Source organism: Melozone crissalis, unplaced genomic scaffold (assembly GCF_028551555.1).
Source record: "Melozone crissalis strain CALT ecotype California unplaced genomic scaffold, PUWL_Pcris_2 ptg000014l_1, whole genome shotgun sequence".
In the NCBI taxonomy this organism is placed as follows: domain Eukaryota; kingdom Metazoa; phylum Chordata; class Aves; order Passeriformes; family Passerellidae; genus Melozone; species Melozone crissalis.
Window position 1 is genome coordinate 286257 of NW_026535792.1, and position 24956 is coordinate 311212.

The following is a 24956-nucleotide window of genomic DNA, read 5'->3' on the forward strand; positions in this document are numbered from 1 at the left end:
GCACGGTGCTGCCCGGGGCGGCCCGGGCCCGGGCCCTTTGTCGCAATGGCGACGATGAAGTCGGAGATGTCAGGCGGGTTGTCCCCGCAGCCCTGGGGCCGACTGGCTGATGCAGCTCAATATTGGTGACAAACACGCCAGAAACAAGCCGGGCGGCTGCCCCCGTGCCGGAGGTGAGCTGATGAGGGCTGGTCGCAATCATGAGCTCTGGGGATGCTAGGAGCAGTTGCTAAAACTCAGCCGTCAGCGGTAGGGACCTGACGACAAGGCGAGGACAGGAGCCCGTGGCCTCTAAGGAGAAACGGATGGTGAGGCGGAAACGGGGTACCGAGAACGTTTCCCCAGTTGATGCATTGTCCCCCGAGACCCACCTGAGCTGCCCGGCGCGCTGCAAAGGGAGTTGGCGCTAGGTCGGTGAGGATCGGTTTTTGTGCAGGGACAGCCCTAGGCCCCGGCAGGACCGGGGCACGGTGGTGCGAGGTGGGAGCAGGCCGCACCTGGTCAAAGCTGCGGGCGAGCATCCTGGCAGGGATGGCACAGACGAAGGACGTTCCGACCGCAGACCCCAGCAGAAGGTGCAACTGCCGACGGATGGGGTTACGGGGTAAAGACCCACTCCCACGTTTGGCTCGGGGCCAGGAGAACGCCAGACTGTCCCAGGGCCGGAGCGGGAGGGGTGGTGGGGGAAAATGCGGGGCTGCGGTGAATCCAGCAGGCGAGCCTGCAGCGAGCCGAGCGCTGTCGTGCGGCATGTGCTGGGCACGTGTCACTGGCACGGCGCGATACGGCCACGGTTGGGTTAATGCACATCCATCCACGGGGTCAGCACAGCTCCCGGACACCGACAGCGCACTCGGCAGAGCGCGGCCTCGGGGAAAGGGCAGGCGCTGTGGTCGGCGCGACACAGCTCGGTGCGAGGGGACTGCACCGCGGGTCGAGGACGGACCCAGCGCACGGCCCCAGCCCGCCCCCGCCGCAGCCCGCACAGCGCCGAGCTCCGGCGGCCATGAGGGGGGGGCGGGGCCAGCGCGGACACCCCGCCCCGCTGGCATGTGCGCCGTGACGTTCCGGCCAATCAGGAGCTGCCACACGGCAGATCCGGATGCGGGGGCCGGACTTCCGGCTGCGGCCCCGGCGCTCCCTCAGCTGCCGCTCCCGGCCCCGCCGCTCCCGGACCGCTGGACGCGCCGCTGCCGCCGCTGCCGCCGCTATGTCCGCGTCCCGGCCCCCGCAGCCGGCCCTGCCCGCCGCGCTGCTGCTGTTCCTGCTGCTCGCCCTCTGCGCCCGCGCTTCCGACGTGGTGGAGCTGAGCGATGCGGATTTCGAGAGTGGCCTGGCCGAGCGCCCGGGGCTGGTGCTCGTGGAGTTCTTCGCGCCCTGGTGAGGGGCCGCTGGGGGCGGGGGGCCGGGGGCGGGCCGCGAGGGGCACCCGGCCGGTCTGACTCCTTTCCGTGCCTCTAGGTGCGGACACTGCAAGCGGTTGGCGCCGGAGTACGAGTCGGCCGCGACCCGGCTGAAGGGGATCGTGCCTCTCGTGAAGGTGAGCGCGGGCTCCCGCCTTGGGGCGGACCCGGGGGCGGCCAGCGGCCGCATTCCTGCTCTGCAGGCCTGGCGGACGCCGTTCGCTTGGTGTCTCGGAGCCCTGAAATAACGTGGAAGGCGGTCCTTGCAGGGCCGCGGCCGCGCGGCGGGTGTGCACAGGGTGTGTGAGGGTTCGCCCCAGCCGGGGAAATGGCCCTGCTCGGAGCTGTGTGATGAGCCTGAGAGCGAGCACCGTGCTGCACGTACCCACTGAGGCATCCTGACTAGGAGCTTTCTTTTCTGCACAGAACTCGTAGCGTTTTCTCAAATCAGGGTTTCTCTCTTCCTTTACGGGAAGTGGCATGGACTCTTGGCACCATGGCCTCCTGGTCAGGTCAGCCTGTTTTCTTCAAATGTTATCTGAACTTTAGGACTGACAAGGGGCTGAGAAATTCCATGTCATTGATTGCAAGAAACTATCCTTTCTAGTAATTTTTTTTTTTTTTTGGGTACAGTCTGGTCGAATTTGAAACTATTTAGTCTTTGCAGTGTTTTCTCAAATATTTTTCCGGGCATCTCATTTCCTGTGCTACCTCTTTCCCAGTCTGGGCTATTGAGCACCAGGCAGTTTGTGACGGATCCCTCTAGTCCCTTATTTGGGATGGGTGTGTTAGGGCTGGACCTCAGTCTGAGTAGCAAGGTTTCTTTTCCTTTAGGTTGACTGTACAGCAAACTCCAACACCTGTAACAAATATGGAGTCAGTGGATATCCCACATTAAAGATTTTTCGAGATGGAGAAGAGGCAGGGACCTATGATGGGCCCAGAACAGCAGGTAAGAACTGTTTGGCAGTGTCTGGTTTGCTGATCTGCTGCAGGAGGCAGCATGTAACAGCCAGGGATGCAGAGAAGGTTCACACCTACACATACAGCCCCCAATCCCTTAGTCTCTCCAGAACTCTTTGTGCTGACAAAGCCTGGGATGTTTATTTTCCCTTAAAGCTCTCCTTTAAAGGTGAAGGTCTCCACATTAGCTCCTAGTTCCCAGGATGCTAGAAAGCTCCTGTGTGAAGCTGATGGGAGCAGTCCTTCAGTTCACATATTTATTGTATGGGAGATGTGTGTGGATTCTGCAGAAACAATTTCTGATCTAGGAAGCTTGAAAAATACCTTATGGAACTTGGTATTGATACCTTTAATTATTTTACTAATCTTTCAAGATGGGATTGTCAGCCATCTGAAGAAACAGGCGGGACCTGCTTCTGTGGCTCTCGGTTCTGTGGCTGAGTTTGAGAAGTTCATTGGCGATAAAGACGCTTCTGTCGTGGGTGAGTAGAGGTGGTGGAAGGAGTGGGCTCTGGGAGCTGGTGTGCAAAGAGCCCAGGCAGTGCCACAGGCTGCAGCAAATGAAATTCCAGATGCACGTGAACAAAGCCACTGCTGGTAATGAGAGCAATAAAGCCTACAACATGTATCCAGAGGGATTTTAAAATGTTCAGCCTGGGAAATTTTCACAACTTAGTTGGACAAAGCTCTGAGCAACCTGCTCTGACTGGGGCTCGTCCCGCTTCAAGTGGGAGATTGGATTTGAGGACCTTTGGGTATTACCTTCAAATTTCTTTCTTTTCTTTTTTTTCCCTTGGCCATCTGGCTTCGTTGGCTCCCCTGGCACCACAGTATATGTTTTCCAAAGGTTGTTGCTTTCTTGGCTGGCTGACAACAGGTAGCTTTGGGTTGTTTTGGATGTGTTTGTTGCTCTGGTGACATTGGAGGGCTGCTGGCATTGGGTGTCTGTGGTTACACGTGGCAACAGCAGATGGTGCAAATCAGGTGCCATCTTGTAGGTATAACCACATGAGTATTAACCAGCATTCCTAAACTTACCGTTTTTAAGTGCCAGTGGCTGTTACACAATCACCAGTGGATGTCTGGGTGTCCAGGGACAGTTGTCCTTGGCTGAATGACCAGTTTGGGCTTCTCCTGAGTAACTTTTCTGCTGCTGGAATGGGGGAAGGGGGTGGTGCAGGGAGGCCCTGGAAAATGGGAGAGAAGCAGTCAAAGGTAAACACCTCAGCATGCACTGAAGGACTGGATTCAGGATTGATCCAGTGCATTGTAGGGAGAAATGCTGAGACCTGCAGAGGGTCCAGAGCTGGGTTGGTTTGAGGTCACAGTCTGCCTTTCTGCTGCAGGCTTCTTTGGTGATGCATCTGGGGATGCTTACTCGGAGTTCATGAAAGCAGCCAACAGCCTCAGGGATAACTACCGCTTTGCACACACCACCGAGGAGCAGCTGCTGCACAAGTACAAGGAAGATGGAGAGTAAGTTACTTAATACAAAGATTTCTTCTTATTTAGGCATTTGGAAAAAATTCATGGATTCCACTTAAATGGTTTCCGTTTCTAAACATAGCTTAAGGTCTGGTTTCATCCCCAGCTGACAGTGGTGTTTCTTTTGATTTGAGATAGAAAGGTGTAAATGGTCTCAGAAGTGTTTGTGTCTGCCTCTGGGTCAAAAGTATCTCAACAGAGACATTTTATTTCCATTTTCCTTGTTATGGTGAGAGCTTTGTTTCTCATTGTGGCCTGTCTGAATCATGGAGAAGGCACTGACAGGTACACCTAGTGCGCTAGTGCCATCAAGAAACTAGACGGTGATGTTTGAGCTATGAATGGCGAGTGGGGATCGTTACTGAGAGCAGGTTTTTGTCTTATCTGGCTGCTGTCCTTGGACTCCCAGGGACACTTTGAACTAATTGATAATACCTGTTTTCCCGCAGAGGTATAGTCCTATTCCGTCCTCCACGCCTGACCAACAAGTTTGAGGAGAGCTCTGTCAAGTATCCAGAAGACAAAATCACCAGTGGAAAGATCAAGAAATTCATCCAGGAGAACATGTGAGTGATTTCTCACCAACAAATGTGATAGACTGGCCCCAGTTGGCTTTGGCCCTGTCAGAGCTTGTTTTCTTGTTGCTGCCACCTCTGCTGCATGTCTTGGCACTGCTTCCCTTTGGGGACACCTTCCTGAAATCCTGATGTGGCTGTTGGCATACACTCTCCATATTCTAACCATTCTGTTTAAAAACTGAACCTGTGAGAGCTGTGCTAGCTTTGGCCTTAACTGGGTCAGCTCTAGCCACTGATGTGGCAGGAGATGGAGATTTTTCTCAGAAAAACCTGGTACAGGAATGAGCAAAGCATTTCTTCCTGGGGCCTGATTGGTCACTGGCATTTAACTCCTGGGTGGGAAGCAAGTGTGCCGTGTCAGGCCTGTTCTGGGGTCATGGACTCTGCTAATACCTCTCTCGTTGACAGCTTTGGCATCTGCCCTCACATGACTGAAGACAACAAAGACTTGATCCAGGGCAAGGACTTGCTGGTGGCATACTACGACGTTGACTATGAGAAGAATGCCAAGGGATCCAACTACTGGCGCAACAGGTGGGAGTGGCAGGGTGAATGGGCCTCGCACTGTTCCTGCCTTGCTGCGCTTCCAGAGCTTGGGTGACAGTGCTCTGAAATCCTGGGCGATTGCTCCTGGATCCCTGGTCCTTAGGAACCTAGACCTTACCCACAGACTGCCTCACTGCTGTGCTGTGCAGTTCTGCCCTTCGTGCTTGAGAGCCTGGGCTCACGCAGGTGGGGCATGGAAACGTGCAACACTTGCCTCAGTCACCACAGGCACGAGTCTACTGGTCTGCTTCTCAGCACCATTTCTGCAGGACTTGGCTCTGAAGAGCACATTGTGCCACCGAATTCCTAGTCTGATGTGTATGTCATCTTGAAGGGTGTTACATCATGTAGAAGATGTTCAAAGATGTTCAAAGAAATAACGCTTTGGGGTTTTGTTTTTTTTTTTCCCTCAGGGTTATGATGATTGCAAAGAAGTTCTTGGATGCTGGCCACAAACTGTCTTATGCTGTTGCTAGTCGAAAAACCTTTGGCCACGAGCTCTCTGAGTTTGGTCTGGACAGCAGTGTGGGTGAGGCCCCCGTCGTTGCCATCAGAACTGCCAAAGGAGATAAATATGTCATGCAAGAAGAGTTCTCGTGAGTTCTTGAACTTGATGGTAATGGGTCTGATTCGATGGACTTTGGTCTAGAGGTCTCTGACCAGATGATACTTTGTTAGCTTTGAGGAAACAGGAAAGCTGGCTGTTGCAGCTGGAAGAAGCAATTGCTGGGTCAAAATGGTTCCTACTCGTGTGTTTTTCTACTCTTTAGAAAGCTTGCAGTCCCTGCTATTATATAAAGGGAAAGAATTTAATTCAAGATCCTGAAATTCTGGTTAGGATTTAGGGTGCAACAAAGGGCAGAAGAATTCATTGTACCTTTCATTTTGAAAAAAAAACATGAAGAATGCTGGAATGCCTAAAACTTTGAATGGGATGTGTATCCAGCCTCCTGTCAGAGCCCTTAAGGACATCACTGCACTTGTTCTGGGGTCTACTAAGCCAGCCCCAGACTGGTGCTGTCAGAGATGCAGGTGGCATCTGTTGTGTGGGTGGAAGTAGCTTAAATAAGCCTTGAAAGTTTCCCTCTCTCATCCTGTGTGTGTGATGATGGCTGTAACATCACTTTTCTTTCAGCCGTGATGGAAAGGCTCTGGAGAGATTCCTGCAAGATTACTTTGATGGAAACTTGAAAAAATACCTGAAATCAGAGCCCGTCCCTGAAAGCAACGATGGCCCTGTGAAGGTGAGTGCTGCTTACGGCTGCACAGACACTGCTCAGCAGCAGCTTCCTGTGCCTGTGTGAAGTGCTGGGAGTGAGGATGGTGGCAGCTCAAGAGGCCTCTGTGCTGACAGACAGAGGAATTACTCACTCCCTTGTTCCACTGCAGCTTTCTGAGGTGAGGGAGACATGCAGCTTGCAGTTTGGGTTCTGTTTGTTTTCTCTCAGCATAGTAACTGCTGCTTGGCCCCAGCAGTTACATGCTTTGTGAGTGCAGCAGCATCCAGATTTCCAGGGCTTACACAAAGGCCTGCCCTCTTGGCTTATGCTCAGTCCTTCATGGCATGGTCTTCCTGTTGGTTGTGACTGCACTGTTTAAGGGATCTCCCTGTTTATTTCATCATTGGGATCTGGTACAATTCCTGCCTTTCACCCTCCCAGGCAATTCTGCCCTGAGTAACAGCATTCCCTGGCCTGGCTTTTTGATGAGAGCCTTACACAGGAGAGCGAATCACGGGATTCACAGATGTTTTTGGGGCGATGGGGATGGCCTCAGCCAGTCCTGCTGATTGCTTGCTGGGATTAAAAAGTAATGGCTTTATCTTCCTGCGAGGACACCGTATGCAGACCTCACTTGGAGGTAGTGCTGATAACTTAGAGCAGGTTTTTCCCTGCATGGTGCAGATGAGGAGTGCTGTGTTTGGTTCTGCTGCTTGCTGTGCAGGTGTGGGAGACCCAGGCTTGGGTGGAGTGTATGGAGCACGTCATGTCATCGCCTCATCTCTGCCTTGGAAGGAACTAACTGGTGCGATCAACCCTTACAGGTGGTGGTGGCTGAGAATTTTGATGAAATAGTTAATGCACAAGACAAAGATGTCCTGATAGAGTTCTATGCACCGTGGTGTGGCCACTGCAAGAATCTGGAGCCCAAATACAAAGAATTGGGGGAGAAGGTAAGTGTGAGATTCTTGCAAATGTGAACTAGAATTTTGCAACACTAAATGATCCTGCAGGTCCTTTCCAGCTTCTGTGATAATGGGGTGTAATTGTGCCTTCCTGAGGATTACAGATTTTGGTTTCTTTGCAGAGTGCAGATACCTTGCAGCAGGATCTGTGGTAGCAACCACACTGGTATATTTAGTCTGTGTTATTGGCTAGGGCACAGGAATATTCTAGGATTCAGTGACTGGCCTCAACTGCCCAAGTATCTTTTTGCATCTTTTCCCTCTGCATGATAATAGTCTCCCATGTTGTGAAGGTTGGTGAAGTGGCATTCCCTATGCACTGTCCTCTGACACCACTGTCTCAGATCATGCTGACTGCTGGGTTCCTGGATTTTGGAATTGGTTACTGATGGGTTCTTTCTACCCACAGCTCAGCAAAGATCCCAATATCATCATTGCCAAAATGGACGCTACAGCCAATGATGTGCCTTCTCCCTACGAAGTCCGAGGGTAGGTGTGAGTGCTGTGACACCACGTGTCAGTGCATGAGTCTGACTTCAGGCACAGCACTGAAGAGCTGAAAGAGCCTCATGGAGAAGGGTGTGGGGGTTGCCAGACAATAGCTAGGTGACTGCTGGGCAATGGCTTGATGTGGAGAAATCAAGAGTGAAAACAAAATACACTGATCTGCCTGGCTTCTCCAGGATTCTGGTGTCCTGGCTCTGCCTGGAGGCCCGTCCTGCTGCTTTGGAATCTGCTGAGATTCTGTTCCTGGCAGTGTGAAAACAAATCTGGGCTTGCTATTCCAAAAGCAGTTCAGCTAACAAACTTGAACCTGTGAGTTCATCCAGATCTGCCAGGCTCTTGAAGGCCACACCTGGTGCCTCAGAGCCACTGAAGCTGTGCCATGTTAAACCAGGGCAGTGTGGGGCGTGAGTCCCTTCAGCTGGGGCTGATCTGATAGAAATCAGAGCATCTCAGGAGCTCATGTGTTTCTTCTCTCTCCAGTTTCCCCACCATCTATTTTGCTCCAGCTGGCAAGAAGCAGAGTCCAAAGAAGTATGAGGTGAGTATTTTGCTGTTCTTGATGCTTTGTAAAGAAGTGAAGAGCATCCAGGTGTTCTAATTATACTCAAGCCTCTTTGGAGTTGGGGGTGGCACTGTGTCCTCTTTCCCTGGGAACACACCTGATGGTACCTGCTGGGAGCGTTGTACTTTAGTTGTAGGCCCTGGGGAGACTCTGCTTGCAGTCACCTGGGTCTCCCTCCAAGCACCTGAGCCCCCCTTCAGGAGAGGGGAGGTCCTCCGTGGGTACAGCTGCTGCCTGACTGTCATTTGTTTCCTGCAGGGAGGCAGAGAAGTGAGTGACTTCATCAGCTACCTGAAGCGGGAGGCAACCAACACTCCCGTGCTGCAGGAGGAAGAGAAATCCAAGAAATCCAAGAAGAAGGTGAAGGAGGATTTGTAAAGTACCTACTTGCCATCTTGTCAGAATGAGCTCTGTATGAATTGGGGAAGCGCTGGTCAGACTGGGGCCAGTTCTGGGCTGTGGAGAGCCAGTGGCCATGGGGGCCGAGGGGCCCCAGCTGCTGTATCTAGTAATGTTTAATTTTCTGCCGTCTCTTAGCTGCACTGTTGTGGGGCTCCCCAGGTTTGTTTTGTGGTTTGGGAGGGGGTGGGGGTACGGTTATTTTCTAATTTTTTTTTGTACATTTGGAGAAGTGAAACAATAAAATGACCCCCTTAAGACCAAGTGTCCCTGTCCTGAGGAAGCCCATCAGACCTAGAAATGGGATCCTGTTCTTCATAGGCAGCAGCTTCCTGCTGCAAGTTGTTCCCTACAGTGAGCCCTCCTAGTCACTGACTTTAGCTTTTAGCCCATTATCCTCTTTCCTCAGCTGCCTGAGCCCCTCCAGAATGTAGCAGCAACAGCAGTCCCAATGTTGGGCTTCGGGCGCTGCATTTACACACATTTTGGACAGGGGAGCTGTGGCCACAAGTGCCTTTGCTGTGTGCTGCCCTGGTGAGTTCAGGGTACGTGGTGCATACTGTGCCTGTGGGATTGCACACAGTAGGCTGGCAAGGGCCTCACTCAGCAGCAGCAGCAATAAATCTGCTTTCAAACTGGTGCAGGAGTAGTCAGCTCCACTGACATCTGACAATTACCCATGTAACAGTAGTGCTGCTTCCTTGGTGGGCAGGACAGTGCTCTCCATCAAGCCAAGGAGAGCCAGGAAAGTGGTTCTAGTCCTGTCTTTGCTCCCTGCTCTGTGACTGTTGCCCTGGTGGCTGCTGGGGCACTGAACACAGGTACAACTTGTCAGCATCTTTGGCCCATAGCATCACTGCTGGTGCTCAGGGCAGCCTGGGTGAAGTTAGCACAGGCCTGGGGAAACTTTCAGGAAGTTTCAGGATGTGGAAGCGCTGTGCTGGTGGCTGCCCAGATGTCCCCTGCTGTCCTGCAGCTGCACTGAAGGTACTGAGCTTCAAAGTGAGGAGAAAAAGGCATCTGATGAAGTATTTGTGTATTTGCTGCCTGGAATACTTGGCAAACAGGATGGCTACAGACCTTTCAGTGAGGCCTGAGTGGAGAGCTGGTCCTGTGTAAGGGAGAAGCCACCACCCAAAGTAACACATTCCCCCCCAAGCAGGGAATGGTGCTTCAGGGTAGCTGGAGCAGCTGGCACTGCTTCAAAGACTGGTCCGATGAGCAAGGCAAAAACAGCAGCAACAGATTGCTTGGGAGGCCGCGCTTCTTGTTAGAATCAGGCTGTTGATGTGAGACAGCCTTGGATGGAGATGCTCACAGTGATTCTTCTCCTGCTGATAGCTGGGATAGGCCAGACCCGGCCTGCAGCCTCGGTACCGGAGACGCCCGGGCACGGCATTGCCGGGAAGGCGCGGCGGGGGCGGCGGGCGGTCCTGAGGGGCAGGGGCGGGCGGCGGGAGCCCTGCGGCGGGGCTCGCCCTGGGCCAGCTATTTTTGCCGCCGGCGCGGACTAATCCCCTGAGCCGCTTCCCGGCATTAGGTAACGGCGCGGCGGCATGCGCTCCGCGGTGTCCCCGGCCCGGGCAACCCCCGGCAGTCGCGGCGCGGCGGGACCGGCGGCGGCACGCCCGGTGCTGCGGGCCGGGGGCCGTGGGCGGTGAGGAGGGCCGGGGCGGACATGCCGGGCCCGTCGCCCGGCGGCTCCCCGGAGAGGGAAGCAGGGGCCGGCGGGCGACGGCGGGTGCGGTTCCGGCTGCCTCACACCACCATCGCGGTGCCGTCGGTGCGCGAGGAGGAGCAGCTCTTCTACCGGCGGCTGGAGGCTCTGGCAGTGCCGGGGCCCGGCGGCTTCGGGCCGCTCTTCGCTTCCGACGGTTGGAGCGACTTGACGGGTGAGCGCCGACGGGCGGCCTCAGGGCCAGCCGGGCCGGCGGCCCAGGCTAGGACGGCCGGTACCGGGGAGAGTCGAGCAGGGAGTGCCAATTTCGGGACTCCCGGCTCGGCTCTCAGCGCCTCCTCCCGCGCAGAGGACCGGCTGCTGCGGAAGCGCGTGGTGCGGGCCGGGCCGGGCGGGCCGCGGCCGTTGCCGGGCCAGGAGGTGTCGGTGAAGGTGCTGGGCGCCCTGGAGGACGGCGGGCTGGTGGAGAGGGACCCGCGGCTCATCTTCGTGCCGGGTCACGGGGACGTCGTGCAGGTGAGCCCGAACCGGTGCGCGGTTCAGTGCCGTGCGGGCTCAGCGCCGCCCTGGGCTCCGACCCGCCAGCCCCGCCGTGCCCGTCCACAGGCTCTGGAGCTGGGCGTCCCCACCATGCAGCCCGGGGAGGTTTCCTTCTTCCTCGCCGCTTTCCCCTACGCCTACGGCCGCCCGGGCAGGTAGGGCGGGGGAACGAGCAGGCGGGGACTGGAGCACGCAGGGGGCGGGAGGGCAGACGGACCGGGGCGGGCGGACAGGAGGGACAGGCGGGGACAGGAGGAGCCGAGCCAGTGGGGCCGGCAGAGCAGGGGGCCGGGGCGGGCAGGGGTCGCAGGCAGCCGGCGCTGTATCAGCAGGGAGCCCGACGTGCCGCCCGAGGCGCCGCTGCTGTTCGAGGTGACGCTCCTGGAGGTGCGGGACGGCCCCGACCCGCAGCCGCTGCCGCCCGCCGTCCGCCTGCGCCTGGGCTCGCAGCGCCGGGAGCGGGGCAACTTCCACTTCGCGCGGGGTGACTTCGCCGCGGCGCTGCGGTCGTACCGGCTGTCCCTGCGCGCCCTGGACGGCCCCACCGCCGGTGAGACCGGGCGGGAGGGAGGGAGAGCCCCGGGCTGTGGGGCTGAAACGCTGAGGTCGCCACTCGCCCCGCAGCTCCGCCCGGGCCCGAGGAGGAAGAGGAGCTGCGGGAGCAGCGCGTAAAGTGCCTCAACAACTGCGCGGCTGCCGAGCTGAAGCTGGGGCAGGCGGAGGAGGCGCTGGCTGCCTGCGAGGCGGCCCTGCGGATCTGCCCCGACAACGGTCGGGCGTTGCTGCGGCGCGGGCAGGTGGGACTCGCATCGCCCCGCACCGTCCCGCTCCGCTCGGCCCGGCCGTCCAGCCACCCTCCGCTCCTCTCCCCGCAGCTGCTGGCAGAGCAGGGCCGGGACGCAGAGGCGGCGCTCGTCCTGAAGAGAGCCCTGGAGCTGGACCCGGCCAGCAAGGTGCGGGGTGCGAGGGCGGGCGGTGGTCCCACAGCACCTGGTACTAGGAGTGACGGGTAGGAAGAGGATCTCGTGGGAGTCGGTGGGTCGAGTGTCCCACCGCAGCCGCCCCTCGTCCGCAGGTGATCCACACCGAGCTCTCACGGCTGGCGAAGCGCCAGAGTCCTCCATCCAGCACCAGCCCGCAGAATCCCCGCCACGACCCGATGCCGCCGCCGAGCCCCGTGTGCGTAGGCAACCTGGGCTGTGCAGGGACGGACGCCCGTCCCGTACCCGGCTGGCGCGGATAGCGCTTATAGCCGTCCCTCCCTGTAGAGCCCCCGCACCGCCCTCGGCGGAAGGAGCGATCTGAGCGGCTCCGCAGCGCCCCAGAGCCTGACCGAGGACATAGAGGAGCTCTCATACCATCCTCCCCCCATCGCCCCATACTCCCTGGGGCGGGGAGGGCTGCGGGAGGGGCGGGACGGCGCCCGCTCCCCGTTCCGCACCGCCCGCCCCGCACCGCTCTCTCCGCGGGCGGCGCTTCCGCACGCCTCGTGACGTCACGGCGGGGGGGCGGTTCCTCCTCGCCCGCATCCTCTCGCGCGGAGGCGGCTGCGGCGCGTGCGCCCAACCTTCCGCCTTTTTCGCCCCCGCCGGCAGAAGGGAGGCCATAGCCTGCGGCCAATCAGGCGGGGCCTTGCCGGAGAGACGCGCCAATGGGAGTGCAGCGGGGGGTGGATCGGCGCAGTGATTGGCTGCGGCATCCCTTAAAGCGCGGCGCGGGGCGGGGCGCGGGGGGGTCAGTGCGGGACGTGGCGGTGGAGTGGAGGTGGGAGGGAGCGGCGCCATGACCCGTGAGTTGGGGGGGAAGGCAGGAAGGAAAGGGGGTTGCGGCTCACGAGTGTGGCGGGAGGCTGCCCTGGGATCCGGGAGTGCGGCGGGGCCGGGGTCAGGGGCCGTGCCGTGATCCGCCGGCGCGCCGGGACCCGGCCTGCGGCCAGCGGTCGGGCCGGGCGTGGGGGGTGGCGGCGCGGCCCGTAAGCGCGGCCGGGCTGCGCTGAGGCGGCCGCGCTTGGCAGGCGGGAACCAGCGCGAACTGGCGCGGCAGAAGAACCTGAAGAAGCAGAGCGACTCGGGCAAGGGCAAGCGGCGGGACGACGGGCTCTCGGCTGCCGCCCGCAAGCAGAGGTGAGCGCCGGGCCGGCCCGCCGGCTCCCCCTGCCCCGCTCCCTGCTCCCGCCCCGCGGCGGTGCCGGCCCCGCCGCCAGCCCCGCCGCGCTCCCCGCAGGGACTCGGAGATCATGCAGCAGAAGCAGAAGAAGGCCGATGAGAAGAAGGAGGGCAACAAGTAACGGGCGGCCGCGCCGGGCTGCCGCCCCAGGGCCGGTCCCGCCGGCAGGATGCCCCGCGCCGCCCCAGGCCGGGTCCCGCCGGGACCCCCGGCATCGCCCCGCGCCCTGCGGCGCCGTCCCCTATTAAAGTAGCTGTGGAGCCCTGCACGCTGCGTCTGCTCGTCCGTGCGCCGGGCGGGGGGTGGGCGAGCACGGGTATTGCCGGCGGAGCAATCGCGTCCGCGGAGAAGGACCGAGCACGGCCGTGGCGGAGTCAAGCGGCAGCATCTTGACGGTGAGGAACAAAGGTGGGGTCGGGTCTGGGCGGCCCTTGGGGCAGCACCCGGGGCTCAGCGCGGGGCTGAGGGCCGAGCGCCCCGGGGCGGCGGGGAGAGCTGGCAGCGTCGAGGAGCGAAGCTGGCCGGGGCGCAGCCGGGGCTCCGGGCCGCTCGGAGGGCGGTGGTGGAGAGATGGCGGCCGGGCCTGCGCACCGGGGGAGAGCCGCGCTGCGGCACGGCCGGGGCGGGCCCAGCTGTGGCTGCCCGTCCGGCAGCAGCGCGGAGCCATGCGCCTGGCGACGGGGTCCAGCCCGGTGCTGAGGCCGGCGCCGATCGGCCTTTTCACCTCCCCGCAGGGCCGTAATAGTGGCGTCAGCCCCAGCCGGCAGCACGGCGACGGGTCCCGCGGCAGCCTGGGCTCCGAGCCGAGCCAGATGCAGCGCCGCCTTCCACCGCGCCGGTGCCGTCCTTGGCGCTGGTCTCGCAGAACAGGCAGCCCTCCCTGGAGGCTGGGGCTGGCAGCGGGGCCCTGGTTACCCCGGGGGCCCTGAGGAGCTGCTGCTCGCCATGGCCGGCTGCCTCTGGTCTGTGTGCACCCCCTCTGCCAGGCCAGGCCGCAGCTCTGTCTTGTTCGCCACCAGCATCAATGGCTGTGGCTGCTCGACTGCAGGACAGAAGGGTGGCACGGGGCTCTCTGGGGCTGCCCCAGAGGGCCATGCCAGTGCTGTGGCAGGCTGCCCAGTGGCCTGTGCTTGCAGCAGGCATGAGCAAGGCATTGTTTCCCCAGAGGACAGCCTGTGCTGCCTGCAGCACGGGGGTCTGGCAGAAACCCCCATCCGGATCAGGCTCTGTGGGGACTTGCAGCAGTGCTGCTGACTCGGGGTGTTTCACAGAGCTGGCACCCCCTCCCTCCATCCCCATGGCAGCAGCCTGCGCAGGGCAACGGCCTAGGCTCAGTTCAGAGTTTTATATAAAAATGTATTCAGGCAGGTATTTACAGTGAATGCACCACGGCAGTGGCAGCCAGGGCAGAGCCCTGCTCCCCCAGTGCACCCAGTGAGGCCAGGGCAACCAGGCTGCGGGCTGAGCACCTGCCACCAGCTGGCTCTGGCCCTTTGGGTGGCCCTGGCATCCACCTCCCATGTTCCACTCAGGCTCTCGGGTGCTGCTGTCTCCTGGGACAGGGGGTCAGGGGAGGCCAGGAGGACCAAGCAGGGCTAGGGCACAGGCACGGGGCACAGCAGGGACCAGCCCTGGGCGCAGTTTGTCCCGGCAGGGACTATGTGGAGACGTTGATGCGCTGTGGAGCGCGTCGGCGCCGCACGATGCGCCGCCCTGTACTGCTGCGTCGGTGCTGTGGGGAGCCGTGGAGGCAGAAGGGGCTCAGCAGCAGCCACAGGTAGAGCAGGACACAAGCCCAGCACGAGGACACCTTCACCCAGAAGGTTGACCAGCTGCCATGTGTGAAGGTGGTCTCCAGCACTGCGTTCTCATAGCTGGTGGGAGAGGGCAGGGCTGGGTACCCAAAGGATGCCAGCACAGGGGGTTCCAGCGCCAGCTGCAGCCCCCAGATCACCCTGTGTCCCACTGGCCATGTGCCCCTGGGCATGTGCCTTCCATGGCCCCCCAGCCCTTCTTGCTGCGCTGCACGGCTGCCACTGCAGCAGTGCAGGTCTGCGGGCACAGAGTCCTGAGCAAGCCCAGCAGGTGCCAGCTCGGTGATACTGGCACAGCCTGGCACAGAGGTTTGGAGCGAGAGCAGGGAGGGCTGGGCAGCAGCACAGAGCCCTACCTGAACCAGTTGGTGAGTGTCACCATAACATAGAGCGAGGCAAGGAAGAAGACAAAGTGGAAAGCTGAGTAGCTGTAGACCACCCGGTCCTGCTCATCCTCGATAATGAACTGTCCTCTGGCACTCTCCTCTACTTGCTCACATGTCTGGTCAGTGCCTGGGGGAGTGTGGGGATATGGCACTCCCAGGCTGGGACACAGGCTCTGTCCACTCCCACACAGACACTGCACTCACCTCTCAGCTCCTCCTCCATCTTCTCAGGGCAGCAGAAACAACAGGAAGGTTTCTGCAGGGAGAGGAGAGTGCTGACTGCCCAGCCCCGTGGCCAGCATGGCCAGGCTGAGCCCTGCCTGATGCTAGGGCAGGTGGTGTGGCCAGCCCTCTGTGCTTTGCCAGACAGACCTGCCCCTCTCTGGGGCTGGGACAGGGCCTTGAGGTGGGTCTGGGGCGCCCTTAGCAGGAGGACATGGAGCACGGCTGCATCCATACTCACTTTAAACTCAAAGCTGTAGACTTTGACCATCCAGAGGGGCCCAAAGACCTCAGCGAGGTACGAGGCTTCATTGCTGTGCCCAGGAGAGAGGCAGAAATCATGACACACGCACCCATCACGCTGTGCTAGGCTCCCAGCCCGCCCCATGGATTCCCAAGGCCACAGGAGCTCTGCTGCGCTGCCCGTGTCCCCCCACCAGCGCCCCGCCTGCTCCTGCCCCGCCGCCCCCCGGGACAGCCCCGCAGCCCGGCCGTGCCCGGGCAGGGCGCACGCACCATGCGAACAGCACGCAGGCGTACATGATGGCAGCGCCCAGCACGGCCACGGTGGTGTCCTCCGTCTGCAGCTCATCCTGCCCGACCCCCGGGAAGCACACAGTGAGGTTCTGCCCCTTGTACAGCACTGCAAGGAGGCGGACGTGAGAAGGGCATGCATCGCGGGGGGACGGCTGGTGGTGGACAGGGACACCCACCTCTCTCTGGGGGGCGGCTGGACAGTGCAGAGAAGGTGAGGTACATCACATAGCAGCTGATGATTGAGGACTGCAGCAGCCCTGACCGCGGCTGCTCTGCAAGAGTGCGGATAGAGGAGTTACTGGAGTTCCTGGGGTAACCTGAGCTGGTGGGTGGGGCTCTGAGGGGGCCCTGGGCAGCCCCCTCCTGCCACTCGCCCATCCAACGCCTCGTGCCAAGGTAAAGGAAGGGCCAGGAACCCAGAACTGGGTTGTCCTCCGGTGCCCCAGAGCTGGCCCTGAGCTGGGGCCCACCGTCAGCACAGGACACAGCTGGCCGTGCAACACACGCTGTGCTGTGTGGTACTCACTGAGCCGCACACACGGTGTGATGGAGATGAAGGACATGATGACACAGAGGCTGCCATTGATGGCAAGCAGTGCTTTGTTGAGGTGGCAGGCGGCTGGGTGGGTGTAGAACTTGTAGAGGAAGGAGAAGGCGGCAGAGGCGAGGGTGTAGAAGGTGGCCGTGGCCAGCAGCACAGCCAGATACCAGCGCTTGTCCTGCGCAGCTCCTGTCAGCCTGCAGAAGAGTGGATGAGCAGTGGCAGGGGACAGGCACCCACCCAGCACCCCGGCACTCACCAGTTCTTGTTCCAGGTGTGTGCAAAGGCTGTGATTAGCACCAGCTGGATGAGGATGAAGGCGAAGCCCCCACAGACACCTGTGTAGTGCCAGGCTGGGGGAAGACGGCAGAGGTAGAGACGGCACAGGGCAAGTGGGGCACAAAAGGGGCGCCCAGGGTCCCAGCTCAGGTAGGGTGGGGACACACCTTGGATGAAGTTGTCCTCAGGGATGAAGAAGCTTGCGGCCCAGAGGCCCACCAGCACCAGCAGCTTCAGGAGCCAGAACCTGCAGGGCAGGTAACGTAAGTAGGACAGAGCCCCTGGCAGCCCCATCCCAGGGCACCCTGTCCCAGCCCCATGGCCCATCCTCACCCGTTGTGGAGCTGCGCACGGCAGTCGGAGCTGGAGCGCACGTTGAGCAGCAGGGCAGCCTGTGCCAGGTGGAAGCAGGCAGTGCCAAAACAGACCCGGTACACGGCCGAGGAGCCCACCAGCTGCTCGCAGTCTGTGCCCCCAGGCAGGTGTTGGCACAGCACCACTGAGAAGGGCACCTGGCAGGCACGGTGGTTGATGGGACAGGGCTGCTGGTGCGTCCACCCACCATCCCCCAGTGCCCATGGCATCCAGCACATCCAAACTTTCAATATTCCCACCATTCCCAGTACCTTTCTCAGTATCCTGGGACTGCTGGGACCCCCAGCATGCCAGGCAAATCCTGCATCTCTGGTACCCCTGGCACCCCTTCCTGCTTGGCACCTCCAGCACCCTTGTCACTCCCAGCAGCCCTGTCACTACCCCACCATCCCAGTATCCTCAGAATCCCAGTACTTCTGATGCCCACGGCAATTCTGGCATGCCCAGTGCTCCCCTGGGTGCCCTGAAGTGCCTGGCACCCCAGTACCCCCAGAACTCATGGTACCCTTGGGACCCCCAATACTCCTGGTACCCTGGGTGTCCCGGTTCCCTCTGTCACCTTCTCCGTGATAGCCTGGGCCACAGTGCGGGACAGCATGAGGCAGCACACAGCAGAGGCCAGGACGTGCAGGAGCGTGTAGAGGATACGCGTGCTCGTGGACACGCGGAGCCCGTGACACCCGCAGCAGAGCTGGGGAGGGACGCGGTCAGTGGGGATCCCAGGGGACCAGCACTGCTCCCCAGCCCGGCCCAGCACACCCTGCCCGCCCAGTCCGCTCCCCGTCCGCTCCCAGCCCCGCCGGACCCCAAGTCCCACCTGGAGAAGCAGCGGGTGCAGGAGGGGCCCCCGTGCCGCTGTGCCCGCCATGGCCTAGCTCGGCTCTGCTCAGCCCCCGCGGCGTTGATGGGATTAGGGGATTGTCAGCTCGGCCCGCCCTGCCATCTGCTCGCTGTTCCCTCCAGGCAGCCACCCCTGGCGTGCTCAATGGGCACTGTCCGGTGACTCCTGGCCTTGGGCATCCCTGCCCTGAGCCCGGCCCTCCTTGGGCAGGGCAAGGCCCGAGCAGGTGCCCTGGACGTGAGCTTGCGTGAGGGGCACCTGTGTTCTGCACATGGCGTCTCCCTGATCCCAGAGCGGTACCATACAGCTGTGTGGAGGGGCTGGGGGATGCGGAGTTTACTGGAGGGGGGAGCATCCCCGTGCACAGAGACACCCAAGGGACACAGGTACCTCGCTGGGTAGCGGGGCGGCGTGAAGCGCATCCAGCGGGTAGCAGGCTGGCCCAGGGTCGGCAGGAGCTGGGGACAAGCAAGGGGATGCAGGGGACTCTAGGCCGGGGCTGGCGTCACCTTTCTTCAGCCGCTCCACAGCCGCTCAGGCTTTGTGCGGGCAGAGCCCTCAGACGGCGGCTGGCGGGGCTGCGCCTGCAGCGGCGATGACACGGATTCCCCGTGCCCGCCGCTAGCGCACACAGCGCGGGGCCAGGCCCGGCCCGCGGTGTCCCCACGGCGGGGGGTGACATGCCACGGGAGCGGCGGGGGCGGCAGCCGGGGCCGCGCTGCGGTACGGCCTCCGACGGCCCGGCACCGGGGCACGGGGAAGCACGGCCACAGCCCTGCCGCCTCCCGCGTCCGGCAGCGCCCGGGAAGTCGGCCAGGCCGCCGCCGCGGCTGCCCCGTCCGCCCATCCGTGCGGGGGCGGCGGCGGCCATGGCGGGCTGGCTGACCCGGCGGTCCCGGTACGCCGCCAGGGGGCACTCGCGGGGAGCGCCGGGGCCGCGCCCGCCCGGCCGGCTCCGCGCCTCGGCAGCGCCGGCGGCCCGCTGCTAGCGAGCGGCCCGGAGTGCCGGCACTACCAGCTGCCAGCTGCGAGCGGCGCGGAGCCCCGAGAGCGCCGGGGAGCGCTGACCGTGCCCGCTCGGCGGGGCCGGGCCTGGAGCCGGCCCCGTCCGCGCTCCGTTCTGGCGGCGCGCGCCGCTCGCCGCCCCCGCTGGCGGCGCACGTGACCGGAAGCGGGCCGCGGCGGCGGCGGCGGCATGGCGGCGGAGGGCGATGTGGAGCTGGAGCTGGAGACGGAGCCCAACGGCTCCGGTGGCGGCAGCGATGGGGCGGGCGGGCGCGCGGCCGAGAAGCCGCGGAAGCACGATAGCGGCGCGGCGGACCTGGAGCGCGTCACGGACTACGCGGAGGAGAAGGAGATCCAGAGCTCCAACCTGGAGACGGTGCGGCGGCGGGACGGGACCGGGCCAGGGTGGGAGGCCGGGCGCTGCCTGCAGCGGGGCCGAGGCGGGCGCTGACAGCCGCGCCTGCACGCCCGTGCCGGTGGCCGTGCCGCCGGCGTGGCGCTGACCCGCCCGGTGCCGCTCATCGGGGTGACCGCGCTCGTTCTGGCAGGCTATGTCGGTGATCGGAGACCGGAGGTCCCGGGAGCAGAAAGCCAAGCAGGAGAGGTAACCGTCCGCGCTCGCCCCGGGGCAGTGCCTGTCGTGCAACTTGTCGCCACTCGGGACACGACCCAGGCATCCGCTGTCCTGTGCGACATCCCGGCCCCTCCTCGGCCCCCACGCTGCTGCGAGGGGTCGCTCCTGCCCACCTGACGGCCGAGGGAGCACCGGGGCAGGGGCCGGCGGGGACTGTTGGTCACCGGAGGTTTGTCCATCTCTTGCGTAGGGAGAAAGAACTGGCAAAAGTGACCATCAAGAAGGAGGACCTAGAGCTGATTGTGAGTAGGGGCGGGACCCCAGGCGGGCTGTGACATGTCCCAGATTTGGGTGCACCCACGGAGGAGGCCGGGGCGTCCTGCCCTGAGGCCGGTCCAGTGTCCCCATGGGTGGGTGTCCCCCAGGGCCCTGCGGGTGCTGTACAGGGCTGTGTCTGTTTTTCTGCAGATGACAGAGATGGAAATATCGAGGGCCGCAGCGGAGCGCAGCCTGCGCGAGCACATGGGCAACGTGGTGGAGGCTCTCATCACCCTCACCAACTGAGCTGGGGGGCCATGGGCTGCCAGGCGTGGGCCTCTTGCCATACCAATAAAGGCACTGGTGGGACTGGGCTGTCTTTGTGGTCTACACAGTGCTGAGCACATGCCCCTGGCCCTGAGTGTGTGGTACCCACAAGTGGGGCCCAGTCATGTGGCATTGTGTTGGCAGTGCCAGCTGGGCACCCCCTTGACAAGAGCAGGACAAAGTGACCTGCCTGAGCAGTGAGATGTTCTGCTCTCCCCCTCTTTTAATCTCTGCCCCGGGACAGTACAGGCTAGACAGGCCCAGGCACAGGCCTGAGGCAGTGGTGACAGCTGATCGTGCATGCCCTGCCCAGGCTGGTGCCTCCTGTGCTACCCCAGCTCACCATGGCTCACAAGGAAGGCACAAGAACAGGATGGCCATGTCTTTAAGAACAATGGAGCCAGAGTAAGAAAATCCAATCTTTAATCAAACCCTCCCACCCCATACAGGTAGAAAAGCCAAGCCCTGCAGGACCATGGTGAGGAGATAGGGTCACCAATGACCACCTCAAAACAGGGCCCAGACTGACACCTGGGACAGTACAAGCAAGGGGCTGTACAACAGAGAAGTGTAGAAGTCCTGTAATTCTTCCAGAAGTGGATGTGCTGAAGCCAGGGGTGGTGCTGCAATGTGCCAGACACTGCCAAGGCTCCACAGTGGCCGTTGCTGGGACACAGTGTGGCCACCAGCCTGGCCAGCACCACAGGCCATCATCCTCCACACTGCGTGGGCAAGGAACCCTTCGGGTCTGCTGAGCACAGGGAGTGGCACACCTCCTCTGGGTAGGCATGGTACAGGGACGGGAAGGGCTTGCCACCACAGGAGTCCTGGAACATGTCCCTTCTGGCCCTGCCCAGGCTCTGGCAGCTGGCAGAGCAGTGCCCTCCTGCCAGCATGTGCCACACCAGACCCTCTGGCCCGTGCTCCTAGGTCGTTTTCCGTTTCTTGGCCGAGGGTCTCTCAAAGACATCCCGCACCCCCGCTGCCTTCTGCTTAAAGAACTTGGTGTTCTGTGCGCTCTCCTGGCCCCAGGCAGAATCAAAGGAGGTGGTGTCCTGGTCCACCAGGTGCGTGTACTTCGTCCGCCCTGAGCGCCCGAAGTTCTTGACCTGGGGAGCAGAGGAGCTTGTGAGCAGCTGTTCAGGGGGATGCAGGACCAGCTCCTCCCACCTGCCCACCCCCTGGCATCCAGGCTGGGCACCCTCTGCCACCATGACACGCACCTGCATGACTTTGGGCAGGATGGTCTTGTTGAAGTGGTCCTCGAGGGTCGGAGCACTGAAGTCCCTCTTGTACACCTCTTCATCTTCATCCTGCAGGACGACACACCTGCTTAGCCTAAAAGGTTCCAGCAAGTCTTGGCAGCAGTGGGGGAAGCTGCCTGAAGGTCATATTGCTGCTCTGCCAGGGCTGCCACAGTACTTGCAGCCCTATTAACTCCTGCCGGAGTGGGAGATGTGAGCATTGTTCCCCAGGCTGCTTCTCCAGTGGCCCGTGCAGAGCTGACTTGGGTCTGTCAGCAGCAGCACAGGGACAGCTCTGCAGCTTCAGCTCCATTTCAACTGGGAACCCCTAACCTGATGTGCTCTGGTGAGGTTACTCTGGGTCAGCTTCAGCCCCGTGGTGCCTCTGAAGGTTGGTTCTTGTCCCAGGGCACCGTGGGAGAGGGGAGGCTCCCCACAGGGAAAAGGTGGCCCTGTGGTGTCACACCCGCAGCCCATGCAGCCAGGCCTGGCCCTAAGCACACTCACCATGAAGAAGGCGCCACGGTGGTAGTACTTCTGCAGGAATTTGTATTTGCCCTTCACTGCCTTGTTGGTGATGACTTTGCCATTGGCCCGGAGCTCGGCGCGGCGCTCCTCCTCTGTCAGGTTCCGCATACGCTCGATCTCTGCCTTCTCCTTCTCCATGCTGGGTGGGACAGAAGCTCCTGAGACCCTGTGTCCCCACAGCATCTCCTGGGAGAGAGGCTGTCCCCAGCTACCACCTGAGAGCTTACACATTTACTGCTAGGGAGCAAAGGCACCCTGAGGGCAGGCAGGAGGAACTCTGGGCGTTCAGTCCAGCTGGGACCCTGCTGCCAAAGGGCAGCTGAGGAAAAGGTGCATTAACTGCCTGTGGGCTCTCAGCCTCTCGCAGACATCACTTACGCTTCTCGTTCCTCGCGGTCTCGTTTGATACGCTTCAGCTCACGGACTTTCCAGGCCTCGTACTCCTCCTCATCGTTCTCATCATCTGTATCGAGTGCATCCAGTGCTGCCAGCGAGCGCTTGTTCTCCTCCAGCTCCTTCTTTGCTTCCTCTTCTACAATCTGCAGTGAGGTCCAAGCTAAGCTTGCTGCAGTGACCGCCCCCTCCGGCCTCCAGCCCACCCCTCCGCACCTTTAGCGTGTACTTCCGCCGCTCCTCTGCCATCCTCTTTGCCTCCTGCTCCAGCTCCTTCTGCTTCAGAGCTTCTGCTTCTCTCTCCTGCACCGTGATCCGGTCCTTCCTGAGAGCAGAGCCGTGACAGCCTTCAGCCCTCCCATGAGCCAGCAGTGGCTCAGCCTCTCGCTGGCTCCACACCGCAGCTGCTTTCAGCCTTTGCCCTCTCCAAGGACAGGTCAAGTCCCAGGGCTCTCCCCTTCCTGGGGACTACCACGTCCTTTTGCCACCAAAGGTATGGCCTTACCAAAGAGCTTTGGTCAGACTCTGCAGCCTGATGTCACAGCAACCCAATGTAATTGATATAGGGCTGTGGGAGCAGGGATTGTTCCTTGCTCCCTAGCTGTGCCCTGCCAGGCTGTGACCATCCCATCCCACCCCAAAGAGGTGAATGGCTTCCTCACAGTGAGAAGAGACCGTGGCAGCAAGGTCTCCTTGGGCCCCAGCTTCTGACTACCACGATCCAGGGCCAGCCCATGCACTTCCATCACCTACTTGCGAATAAAGACCGGTTTGAGACGTGGCTCCATTTCATCTTCGCTGTCTGTGTACTCCTCATACTCAGATTCTGACTCAGACTCTTCTCCAGAACGACCCTCATCTTCCAATTCCATCACTTCCATCTCCTCAGTTTTCCTCTCCTGTGCTCGCTGACGCATCATCCCACGCCGACGCTCGATCTCCTAATGGGGACAAGCACAGAGCAGTCAGAGGCCAGCCCTGCTACCACTTTTCTCTCTCCTGTGAAACACATGTCATGTCTGGACTGCTGGCTTTGAGAAGATGCACCTGCCTCTCTGGATGTAGCGTGGCCTCCCCCAGTGCCCTGTTCCATGCCAGAGGATAGTAACGCACCAGTTAATTCGTGGCTAGGTGTGACACTCGTCCAAATACATCAGACAGCCCACATATCTATGCAAAGGGCAGTTCCAGCCTCTGCCCTTCCAGCTTTCCTACGCCCATTATCTGGCTCTGCAAACACACCTCATCATCAATCTCTTCCTCTTCCTCTTCACTGGTGTCCTCCCGTTCCAGGCGCCAAGCTTCTCCCCCCTCCACTTCTGAATCGCTTTCTCCAACCACCTCAGGTTCCACGATCTTGCGGTGTCTTGCCAGCCTGCAAGAGACGCCAGTTACACACGGCACTCGGGACACAGGGGGCTACAGGAAGGGGACTGTAAGCACTGGCACTGCCAAACACGGCCACAACTGATACGTTCCCTCAGGAGGCCACAGTGGCTGGGCACTGGCAGCTCTTCCCTGTCCATGCTCCAAGGAAGAATGGAGTTCCCAATGAGAAGACTGTTATTGAAAACAAAACCAACCACAGCTCCACGGGAGGCAAACAGCACTCAGTGGTGTTTTTCTGCAGATGACAGAGATGGAAATATCATGGGCAGCAGCGGAGCACAGCCTGCGTGAGGGCAGGGACAATGTGGTGGAGGCTCTTATCACCCTGTGTACACTTCATGAGACACTGTCCTTCCTCGCTACCCTGAGCCTCAGCACGCTGCACTAATTTCTATTTTGGTGCCTGTTTTTGATACCGTCCACACAAACACACCTGGACATGGGCTGCACCTGGCTGGCTCCTGGCTGAAGAGCAGCCCCAGGTACAGTGCAGCATGGATATGAGAAGTCACAAACACTCCTGCACTGGACCATGTTCCCAGCTCCTGCCCTGTGCAGTTTCTCCCTGTAGCAGAGCAGAGTGCCAGCCCCCTGGCCCCAAACAGGCAAAGGAAGCTCAGCTCTTGCCTGACCCAGCACTCACCGCTCCTCCACGTCCTCGGCAATACGGTTCTGGAGACGCCGGAGCCGGGGGTCGTTGGCCAGTTCCTCCTCCTGTTCCTCGGGCTCGACCTCTTGCTCCTTCGCCTTCTTGATGAATTGGAACTCCTCATCCTCCTCCTCCGAGGACTCCATGGGCGCGTAATCGGGCCGCTTGCCCGACACGTACCGCTTCACCTTCACCTTCTCCATGGACAGCTCGCCTGCGGACGCCGGGCCGTCAACGGGGGTCTCGGCCCCGCGCCCCCGCCTCCCCAGCCCCGGCCCCGCGCCCATGCGGCCACCCCGCCGAGCCCCGGGCCCCCAGCTCACCCTTCTCGTTGCGGACGGGCACGGCGCCCGCCGTGGACTGGATCGGCGGCTGCTTCATGAGGGCGCTGGGGACCGACATGGTGGCGGCGGGCGGGGGCCGGGCCGGGCCGGGCCGAACCGAACCGAGCGGAGCCGCTGACAACGGCGCCTCGAGCGCTCACCCGGAACCGGAACCTCTGCCGCTTCCGCCGCGACCGGCACCGTCCGCGGCCCGGAAGTGACGCTCGGCCGGGGCCGCTGCTCGGAGCCTCCTCCCGGG

General features: G+C 61.1%; 6 protein-coding genes across 6 annotated transcripts; 4 read left to right on the top strand and 2 right to left on the bottom strand.

Annotated features, from left to right (window-relative positions):
• Nucleotides 1–1183: 1183 nt before the first annotated feature.
• Nucleotides 1184–8895, top strand: PDIA3 (protein disulfide isomerase family A member 3). The gene is made up of 13 exons (XM_054273002.1): nt 1184–1380; nt 1462–1540; nt 2238–2355; nt 2741–2848; nt 3713–3842; nt 4301–4417; nt 4838–4963; nt 5389–5571; nt 6111–6219; nt 7020–7148; nt 7570–7649; nt 8148–8205; nt 8488–8895. Exons 1-13 carry the CDS (start codon nt 1211–1213, stop codon nt 8605–8607), a joined length of 1527 nt encoding a protein of 508 aa, XP_054128977.1. The 5' UTR covers nt 1184–1210; the 3' UTR covers nt 8608–8895.
• A 1411-nt stretch (nt 8896–10306) lies between these two features.
• On the top strand, nt 10307–12544 carry LOC128935001 (peptidyl-prolyl cis-trans isomerase FKBP8-like). Its single transcript, XM_054272974.1, has 8 exons — nt 10307–10520; nt 10656–10822; nt 10913–11001; nt 11179–11396; nt 11471–11643; nt 11722–11799; nt 11922–12025; nt 12115–12544. The coding sequence occupies exons 1-8, from the start codon at nt 10307–10309 to the stop codon at nt 12149–12151; spliced, it is 1080 nt and encodes a 359-aa protein (XP_054128949.1). The 3' UTR covers nt 12152–12544.
• Nucleotides 12545–12562: 18 nt separating this feature from the next.
• On the top strand, nt 12563–13280 carry SERF2 (small EDRK-rich factor 2). Its single transcript, XM_054272858.1, has 3 exons — nt 12563–12635; nt 12861–12969; nt 13070–13280. The coding sequence occupies exons 1-3, from the start codon at nt 12629–12631 to the stop codon at nt 13131–13133; spliced, it is 180 nt and encodes a 59-aa protein (XP_054128833.1). The 5' UTR covers nt 12563–12628; the 3' UTR covers nt 13134–13280.
• A 1145-nt stretch (nt 13281–14425) lies between these two features.
• Nucleotides 14426–18423, bottom strand: SERINC4 (serine incorporator 4). The gene is given in 13 exon segments (XM_054272863.1): nt 14426–14886; nt 15183–15359; nt 15361–15402; nt 15404–15468; nt 15676–15748; nt 15951–16077; nt 16148–16243; nt 16498–16709; nt 16772–16865; nt 16959–17038; nt 17125–17303; nt 17726–17857; nt 17984–18423. Coding segments are annotated over 13 exon segments (1545 nt in total). The 5' UTR covers nt 18035–18423; the 3' UTR covers nt 14426–14669.
• A 755-nt stretch (nt 18424–19178) lies between these two features.
• HYPK (huntingtin interacting protein K) lies at nt 19179–20213 on the top strand. The gene is made up of 4 exons (XM_054272928.1): nt 19179–19388; nt 19561–19616; nt 19837–19888; nt 20055–20213. The coding sequence occupies exons 1-4, from the start codon at nt 19203–19205 to the stop codon at nt 20148–20150; spliced, it is 390 nt and encodes a 129-aa protein (XP_054128903.1). The 5' UTR covers nt 19179–19202; the 3' UTR covers nt 20151–20213.
• Nucleotides 20214–20577: 364 nt separating this feature from the next.
• MFAP1 (microfibril associated protein 1) lies at nt 20578–24858 on the bottom strand. Its single transcript, XM_054272749.1, has 9 exons — nt 24698–24858; nt 24369–24588; nt 23579–23711; nt 23090–23277; nt 22553–22661; nt 22322–22482; nt 21923–22082; nt 21395–21484; nt 20578–21280 (listed from the first exon to the last, which is right to left on the bottom strand). The coding sequence occupies exons 1-9, from the start codon at nt 24774–24776 to the stop codon at nt 21098–21100; spliced, it is 1323 nt and encodes a 440-aa protein (XP_054128724.1). The 5' UTR covers nt 24777–24858; the 3' UTR covers nt 20578–21097.
• Between the last annotated feature and the right edge of the window lie 98 nt (nt 24859–24956).